Genomic DNA, 9,409 nt, shown 5'->3' on the forward strand with positions numbered 1-9,409 from the left:
CGCCACTGTCCCAGAAAGAGCTGAGGAGAGTCCCAGATGAGGGCTCACTCAGCAGCCGCGGAGCAGAAGCCAGGGGGAGTTGCAGTGACGCGCCCGTGAGCTCCGCCGGCAGCCAGCTGTGCCTGAGTGACCGAGCCCCAGGCCAAGAGGCCGGGGGCACCCCACCTCCGAAGTGGCCCGACCGAGCCCCAGGCTCCTGGCCCCGATAAGCGGCCGCCAAGGAGTGAGCCGGTGTGTACCTGGACGCCCATCCCCAGACACAAAGAACCACCAACGCACCGATGTCTGAGGGGGTCCGCCACTGGCAGGGGAAGTGGTGGTGGTGGGAGATAGGCCTCCAAACCTTGGAGGGCCTGAGATGTCCCCAGAGAGGTGGCGTCTGATACCCAACCTGACATATAGACACAGACATACAGGCACACACAGATACAAACATCCATTCCCACCCTCATGCTCTCATATGCACTTACTCCACACTCAACCAACGTGGAGACAGACATAAAGAGACGCTGTACACACGATCACACTCCCCAAGCGTACTCTACGAACCGGGTCTAGGTACCCTTGCTCCTGGAGGGGGGAACTGCACCCAGACCCAGGTGGTGTTACCCTTTTCCCTGCGGTGGGGAGAGGCAGACCGCCCTGACTCCGCAGCAGCAGGGAGGCCCCACACTCCAGACCGCAGTCGGACGTCCAACTCCTCCTCCTAGCCCCCCCGCTCCAGCAGGCCGCAGAGAATGGGGGGGGGGGGGGGGTAGCCTCCTCTGCACCCTGGTGACATACCCCTACTCCAAGGCCCTGCATGTGTGGGTGGTTGTGGTGGAGCAGGAAGAGGGAGGCAGCTGGAGATGGGGAGGGAAGGAAGGGAGGGGCAAGTGACCCCTCCCAGTAGGCACCCCCATATTCCGCGACCCGCCAGGGAAAGGGGGCCCAGGCCCATCCAGACCGGGGCCCAGTGCAGCAGCACCTCCCGGCCCCACAGGGCCCGGGACAGTCCACCCAACCCCACCACAGAGAAAATTGCACCCACCCCACCATCCACTCATCTTCCAGACTACATGAGACAATAGATGCCCAGGCTGAGATCTTCCTCCACCTCTCCTGTATCTCCCCCTCCTGCAGAGAGAGTTCCTGAAGAGAGGAAAGCTCCTGCAAGATGTGACAATCTCCCCCACCAGTTGAAGTGCCCCCCAGGTGGCTCGACGCACCGGCGGCACCTGGGCCCCCATGCACCCACCCGCCCACAACCCTGGCAACATCCTGTCGAACTGCATCACTGCGTGGTTTGGAGCCTGCAATGCGTCCTGCCATAGAACCCTCCAACGCATAGTGAGAGCTGCAGAGAGGATCATTGGTGTCTCTCTCCCCTCCCTCCAGGACATTTACAGCACCCGTCTCACTAAAAAAGCCCTTTGCATAGCGGCTGATCCCACGCACCCAATGCAAAGCTTCTTCAAGCTGCTGCCGTCAGGGAGGAGACTGCGGAGTCTCCAGGCCAGGACCAGCAGACTGAAGGACAGCTTCATCCATCAGGCTGTCAGGAAGCTAAACTCCCTCCCGATTCTGCCCCCCTCTCCCCTCTTCTCCACCACGGTCTCACTGAACTCTGTCACACACACACACACACACACACTCACTCTCTGACGCACTCACTGGCCTGCTCCAGTCACTTTGTGGAGCATTGGACTGCTTAAGCATTGGACCTCATAAGACTTTGTTGTTACACTATCTCTTACCGTACACTACTAAATCCCCATTTGCACTATTTGCCTATTTTGCACCACTATGCCTTCTTACTTGAATATTGTATATTGTATATTGCATAGCTTTTTTTTGTTATACGTAAAATTGTATTGTATTTATTTAAATTTTTACTTTTTAATTATTTTATTTGCATTTTTCTAATCACTAGGGTTTGAGAGTAACGCAATTTCTATTCTGTGTATGTCCTGTACATGTGGCAGAATTGACAAATAAAGTTGACTTGACTTGACTTGACTTGACTTGAACCAGGACCCAATCCCCCGAGGCCTGGCCAGGGCCCCAGCCCAGAGACGGAGCGCCCCCAGAACCTCACGCCCATCCCGGACCCACCCAGGGGCAGCCAGGCTACCAGGTCAGTAACCCACGTCCGTCAGCACAGACCCTCCCCTAGCCCCGCTGCACGCAGCCACGAGGAAACAGTCACCTGAGAACCAACAGAGCCCCTAACCGGACATGACCGCTACCCCGGGTTGAGCCCCACAAGGAAGATGCCTCCGGGGAACCCCCCGACTCCCTAAGCCTGTCCCTACCCCCACACCAATCACAACAGTGAAGGCGGGACCAAACTATGACCCCTCACCCCCACTAGGTGAGGGAATCCATCCTACCTTACAAACTATCCTACCCCTTGTTTCTGCGCATGCTCTGCATATGCGCACAACACAAAACCCAAATTTACTTCATTTTTTTAAGCTATTGTGAATATTTGTTATGGTTATGGTTAGGGTTTGTCAGAAGTCAAATTTGCCTACAGGTAGCCTACAATTTGCCAAAGTAGGACGGTTTCTCAGAACACCCGGCTGTTATATTCCTCAGCTTTCCAGAGTGACAGTGAAGCAGGCAGCATTTCCTGGTCTTACAGCTTATTTGTAGTGGGAAAGAACTAAAATGGAGAAGTGGCTAACAGAGTCAAATTCACAAAGGAAAAATATTTTAGAAAATCAAAAGGAAATACTTCATTACAAAGTCATGAAACCTGTTCTAAACATTGAAAAAAACCCTCACCTGTGGTTATTGTGTTTGACAGAAAGGAAATAAAACAACTTTACAACCAAGGTATATCGACTAATACAGTTTACATATTTAAACTGAATTTGGGACAATTACAAAAATATGAAGGATGCAGGAAATGTAATTGTTCATCTGTTTTATGAATTTTCAATAAAATAAAATTATATGGAGTCAAAACAATCTTACTTTAGGCAGAAATTCTGATGAAGGGTGCAAGTCCTAGGCACATGTCAGCAATATCATTTAGTAATCGAGCAACAGCTGACAGGACAAGCACAGGACATTATGATTCATGTCATAAATGTGAAACAACAGATGCAGCAGCACCACTCACCCTGCAGATGTCTGCCATTTCAGGGCTCTGAGGTTTTCTGCTGAGTATTTTCCTTAATTAAAGCTTAGTTTAATCACACTACAGACAAATCCACAAGGATTTGTATGCGTCAAAGCATTACACAGTAGTATCACTCTCTACACCAACAACGTTAAGTGCTGAACTAATGGCTAATCTGAAGATTTTTGATCCACAGTATCAGAAAGGAAAGCTTTCTCATCACAAAAACTAATGCCTGCCTTTGTTTAAATAAAACTTTCATAGAATAACAAGTCTTTTCACAATAAAGGAGAACAAAAAATGCTTTATAATTATATAACATACCAGATATAATAATGTTTTAAATGTATCAGGTTTCTTTTTTAATGAGATCATCTGAATGCCAGTATGTGTACACAGTTTGGCTTTCTTTGTGTGCATGTACTGCCACAAAAGTGATTTTATTTATATGACCTGAAGCCCAGTCCCCCTCTAGGCCTGGTACGTTGCATTGATGTTTTCATGTTTAATGTGGTGGTTGATTGCATTATGACATACATTGGCTCAATAATTGGATCAGCAGACTTTCAGAAAGATCCATAAGGCAATTTCATAGGGTCATTGGTTTTGTACATTTACTATAAAAGATCTTTGCCTAGCAACTGCAAATTTGGTAAACACAAGAATCATATCACGCATCAACAGGAATAACAAGACAAATTCAGCTCACAGGCCATTTGAGTAGAAAGAGCAAGCACAGAGGGAGAGTGATATGACAGAAACCGTTTGTAGGCCTAAAGAATAAGGCAGCAAGGATTAAATTTGCAAAAGAACATGCACAGTAAGGCTTTTTAAAACTTGTGTTATTTTTGGATGGTTTTAAATTCAACCTACAAGGATCTAATGCTAGAAAGCTGGTATGGAGAAAGCCAGGGGGGGAATCTTCAGTCAGGCCACCTTGCTTTGGCACATTATGACAAAGCAAGGTGGTGGATGCATGCAGGTTTGAGGCAGTGTTCAGGTGAACTTGTATCTATTCACTGAAGGAATCATGAACTCTGCATTTTAAGGGCAGCAACCAAAATAAGCTTCTTCTTCTTTTTTTTTTTTTATCAAGATGATGACTCAAAAGAGACTCTTAAAGAGTCCTTAGAGCACCTAAAGGAGAGAAAAAAGCCAGCTTGTTGACATGCTTGTCTGCATGAACTGAAAGCTTTCCTGACTGAAACATGATGGAAAAACTTCACCATAGCTATTAACAGAAAGCTGTCAAGCTGATCTACAAGTAAAAACACAGAAAGCAAAGACTAAAATATTATGACTTTGATGCTAACAGAGAGCATCCAAGTACTTTTTTGTCCTTATTTGAACTTAAGCATAACAAACATTTTGTGCTTAATGTAATGCCTTTGATAGCTGTTTTTTATTTGCTAATGCAATAAAAATGTGGTGTAAGTCTCCCTAAGTGTTGGTGCTATTGTATATATACACATAGTGTATATAAACACATGTATGCACAAACTGATTTAACTTTTGCCCTGAGCCTCACCCACACCCATATCCCCAACCCAAACAAATCCCTTGACATGTGGAAGAGAAACAGACACTCCAGGACAGCTGCAAAACAGGATGCCCTTGAGAACAGGACACCCCACCCAACATAGCCTGGGTAAACAGGCCTGTCAGAGAACAGGGGTGGAGTGGAGAACAGGCACAGGGCATGCAGGGCTGACAAAGAGAGAGATCCAAGTTCAAGATGTCTCGGACCCCTAAACTGCTTCATTGCAGCCCTTGTTGTAACATATGGTACAAACCATACGTTTTTAATGTGAACATATTTTTTTAAAATGCTTTCATTAAAACATGAGGCAAGATTAGTTTAAGATAAATCTTTTAAAATTGAATCAAGTCCAAACAGGCTCGAAACTGAGTCAAGAAAAGGACAAACAAGTCAGCTGTCTTACTGATGGTCACAGTGAGACAGATTTAGGCAACGTTTACTGTAACAACTCACTCTGAGCATTCTTTAAGAAAAGCTTAAAGTGCTGTAAATTAATTACAAATATAGAAGAAAAAATGAAAAGAAAACTGATTTCCCCAACAGGCATATGGCACTTTCCAGTGCAGTCAGTATACATACACTTAAAATAACAGTAAAGGCTTTTAAACTTTTAGGAAGCAGTCGTGATTTCTGGAGCCTGTAGGGCCATCATTGACATCAAGGGAAGGCATTTTGTGTTTAATTGTCATTTAAAAGTCATACATACAAACATAAGTCTTCTTTGAATTTGCAATCTTAAATAATTAGATATATAAAATTATGAAATCAGTGAAATCTAAAAGAAACTAAAAAGTGCTGTCCTTCTGGTGCACGTTACAAATTCTAAAATCTTAAAAATGAATTTTACTTTGTTTTGTGTTAGATTTACTTACAACTGATAATATATGGAAAACAAGAATCACAGGCATTGGTTTACAATCACAGAGAGCAGAATGTGAGGAAAACTTTCTTTTTGGATAACTGTAACCTGACAGCAGTGTCTTCAGATGCTGGACTTTGGAATAGTCCCAGCCTAACCAAAAATAATGGATGACAGACTGAATATAAAAGATGGATGTAGTGAGCACAATGTGACCCAATGTTAAGTGAAGTCCTGTTGTGAAACATTAGCTGACCTATGGGCTTTAAACTGGATGTAACAAGTGAGATCTAACAGTTACAGGATACTATATCCTGCTTTACCTTCTTTTTGGACCCACAAGTTGAGCATGATGATGTATTCAATAACACTTGAAGCTAGCAAATGAGTAAATAAAAATAAAATTGAGTAAAAGAGCAGAAGCAGTGTTTCCTCAAAGACATGTGTATAATGTGACCTTGTTTTGCAACCATTCTTCCCTGCTGGACATTAAGGAATGCACATTTGCATTACAGTGACTTTTTAGATCCATCTTTTATATAAAGTCTTAGTGGATGTAATGAAAGAGTATCCACAAAATAAAGGGTTTCGTATTGCTCATTTGGCTGCCCAATTGTAGTTTCTCTTCTGTTTTGCATAAAAAAGATTGATTTTTAAGAAACGAATCGGTCAAGTTGTAATTATCAGTGGAGCCAATAGCTTTTGCTTAAGCACTGATAGCAAAAAATTCATGCAAGCAGGAAGAACTGAGTGCCCCAAATAAATTGCAGACAACTAAAGCCTTTTCTTAAGAGCCATTTCAGTTCGACTTAAACCATTTGCTAGCCAAGATATCAGCTGGGTTTAATGACATATGGCACTATGCCAAAACTTAATCTGATAATCTGATTAAAATCCTTCACGTTATTATTGTGATGGGGAATAATCACCAGGCATGAAGCGTCAGATATGTTCTACTTTGCTGTGGACATTTTAAAAAATTGTACTGCTCTGCCTCTAAGCTGTATAATTTAATAATATATTATCAGTCGTCAGCCATTGTCTTCGTTGTCTCCAACCATTTAAGTTCTGCTAAGAAATGATTATTCATTCCGTGGTTTTTGCAGTGCTTTAGGGTGTACTGCATTGATGCTCCAAAGTGCTCAGAAATCACAAGTTAAGGCTTTTGGGGATAATGGGGGGGTGGAGGACCATTCACATTGGGCTGAAAGTAGATGGCGCAAGACGTAGAAAAGGAGCCAGAAGAGAGCCGGATACAGTGGAAGCGTGGGTCGGCCCTTGAGACATGTACTGAGTGGATATGGAATGACAGCACAAGCCCAATTAGTCTTGGATGCCAGGGCTGCTACAGGGAGGTCGGTGCAAGTGATCAAGCCATTCATGCATTCAAGCACTCGCCCGCAGGCATTCTCCGCCAACAGCCTGGGTAAAGTTACTCTATCACTGCTTCTGCTGGACTCCTGATCGCTCTCATTGCGCTGCCTCCGCTCTCCCCCTCTCCCTTCCTTCCTTCCTTCCTCTAGCATGAAATGCACTGCCTCGCCCGTTCTCATTTGTCTTTTTTCACACTAATCCAGAGTTACTTCTCTTATTGGTTTTCTGTTTTCCCCCTCACACATTCACACTTGCTAACACACTCTCTCTTAAAGACATTAACACGCTCCATTCGAAAGCCTGTCCATGCCTGAATAGTGACAGTACCACTCCCTCTGTCCTCTACACCCTCCCACTTTTTCCCCATCCCTAGAACTTGAGTATTACCTCATCCCACTCAGAGGCAAAGGAAGGCATGCGCTCCATGGATGGCTGCCCAGAGCTGCAGTTAGACACAGACCCACTTCGGCCAACCAGACCTCCATCCTCCTCTCCAAGTGGCGATGCCAACAAATCAGAGTCTGACTTGGACAAACTTCGAATCAGCCCCGCGTCTGCAGGTCTGACTTTGGCTGCTCCCGCTGATGCAGACTCAGCCGAAACCTCACTCAGCTCCTTTATGTCAGCCTCTGGATTCTGGATTACGTTGGTGGGGTTTACATCCGGTGTGCACTCTGCCATTGCTTCTGGAGCTGCCAAGTGCAGCTCAGTGCCTTCACTGTTTTTCTGCCGTACTCTAACTTGTTCAGTCAGTCCAGAGAGTGATCCAAAGTCTTTGTGGAGTTTTTAAGCTTGTAGTTGTGGAAAGCCAACAGATGTACTGGAAGATGCAGATTAATAAAATATAGATGTTGAAGGATCAGTTAATCTTTCTGCGCAGCAGCTTATTCAAAGTCATTCAAAGTTCTCCTGTTTTGAGGTAAAGACGGCACAAATGAGAGACTTGTTGTGCACGGAAACAATAATCAAGGTCCACCCACTAGTTGTATCCTGTAGCCCTCCCCTTACTAACTGGCTGCTCACTTTGATACTCCTACACTTGCTTTTATCCACACATGCAGCCTTTTTAAAAAATAAATAATTCCGTTTTTATCATCAGTTCAAGTCATTTATTTAGTTATGCAAAGCCTAAAAGTGAATACTCCCAAAGAAATCTGGAAGGGTAACTCAGGTTTAGATAGAGCAAGAAGCACATGTGTTTATACTGTAAATATAAAACATAATGTGTCTACCTTAAAATATAATCTTCTCCCAAATATTTAAGAAACTTAGACTCACCAGAACCAAAGAAGCCAGAATCAAAGTTTTAACTACTGCATCTTACCTGCTGGCTTTTTCTGGTCCTACCAGTTCTTTCCCTTCCCTGTGATTGTGTCCGTCCTGCTCTGCTCCAAAATCTCAAGGAGGACTGCTTCTATCCTGTAGTGAGGATCAGACGACGGGAGGATCCCGAAGCCTGGCCTTATTCAGACTGACAGCTGGGGTAATCAGGTTACTGACGCACTGGGTGGCTGCTCCATTAGAAAAGGAGGGAGAGTCGGGATTCCTGCGTTGTCGTTCATGTGTGTCTACCAGTGTGGGTGCATGGAAGAGATTGAGGTTATTGAGTTACTTAGCTTTGTTACTGTAGAGCAGAAAGAGTCTAAAAAGTATTTCAAACCTTTACTGAACCTGTATGGAATACCAATGAGATTTCTAGCGTTGTACCTTTGTGCAGTATACCTATTTATACACAGCGTATTCCTATCTAAAACTCTTTTCTTGGCCTAACTCTTTTCTGATGTTGTGACCTAAAATCTTGGCAAAAAAGTAAGGATGCTCCTCCCGGAGCTTCTCCCATTTTCTTACCTCTGCAAATTCTCCCTGACCTGAAGCTTTATCGCTAACACGCTTACATATTCATATATTATAATCACAAATCCATTTGAGGCCCAAATATTCACAGTTCAGTGAAACTGATTTTGGTGCCATTTTCATTGTTACTATCATTTATGATTATATTTTTAATCTAATCTTCTTTGCAAGAGCACTCACTAAGTTGTAGGCAGCAGCTCAATCAGGATTATGTGCAATACACATCCAGTGTGCACACAGGTATTCACATTAAACACGTATGCAAATGGATTTGAAACATCAACTAAGCATAAAACAGGGGTAATAAGGGTCATGCATACAGCTGCAGACAGATGTGACTGCTTCTTCTAGTCATTTGGTGAGACAAACTCACTAAGATTGAACAGATTTTTGCTACTGATCCCAAGCAGCATCTTTAAAAGTCCCCTTCGTTTTTGTAATTCATCCATAAGACCAAAAACATATTTTTTGTATACTTTTTTGAAGGATATAACTCTGTAGGCTCTGCAAAACCAAATGTTCTTGTTCATGAGTTTACAAGAGGACAAAACAGTTCATCCACTTCAAGCATACAATGTGCAACAGCAAGAGTTTTGAGTTTTGTGATGAATCCATCAAGCTTGTGTAAACACCGCGAGGATGCCTGCAGACGAATAACGTCAACATAATCCAG

At 43.9% G+C, this 9,409-nt stretch overlaps 1 protein-coding gene across 4 annotated transcripts in view; it reads right to left on the minus strand.

Moving 5' to 3' along the window:
• The window catches only part of anks1ab (ankyrin repeat and sterile alpha motif domain containing 1Ab), a 61,111-nt gene extending 53,044 nt beyond the window's left edge, over positions 1-8,067 (minus strand). The window contains exon 1 of one of the 4 annotated variants that reach the window (XM_086293312.1): positions 7,270-8,048. In XM_086293312.1, the coding sequence (XP_086149438.1) occupies positions 7,270-7,563 (294 nt within the window). In that variant the 5' untranslated portion in view covers positions 7,564-8,048. Of the gene's footprint in view, positions 1-7,269 lie in introns of all 4 variants that reach the window. The other 3 variants (XM_086293310.1, XM_086293313.1, XM_086293311.1) reach the window with 3 other exon arrangements.
• Positions 8,068-9,409: the final 1,342 nt, after the last annotated feature.

This window comes from Aulonocara sp. 'chitande type north' Nkhata Bay, linkage group LG5, assembly GCF_057382095.1.
Source record: "Aulonocara sp. 'chitande type north' Nkhata Bay isolate Kocher_YH1m ecotype deep benthic linkage group LG5, A_spYH_male_GT1.1, whole genome shotgun sequence".
Lineage (NCBI taxonomy): Eukaryota > Metazoa > Chordata > Actinopteri > Cichliformes > Cichlidae > Aulonocara > Aulonocara sp. 'chitande type north' Nkhata Bay.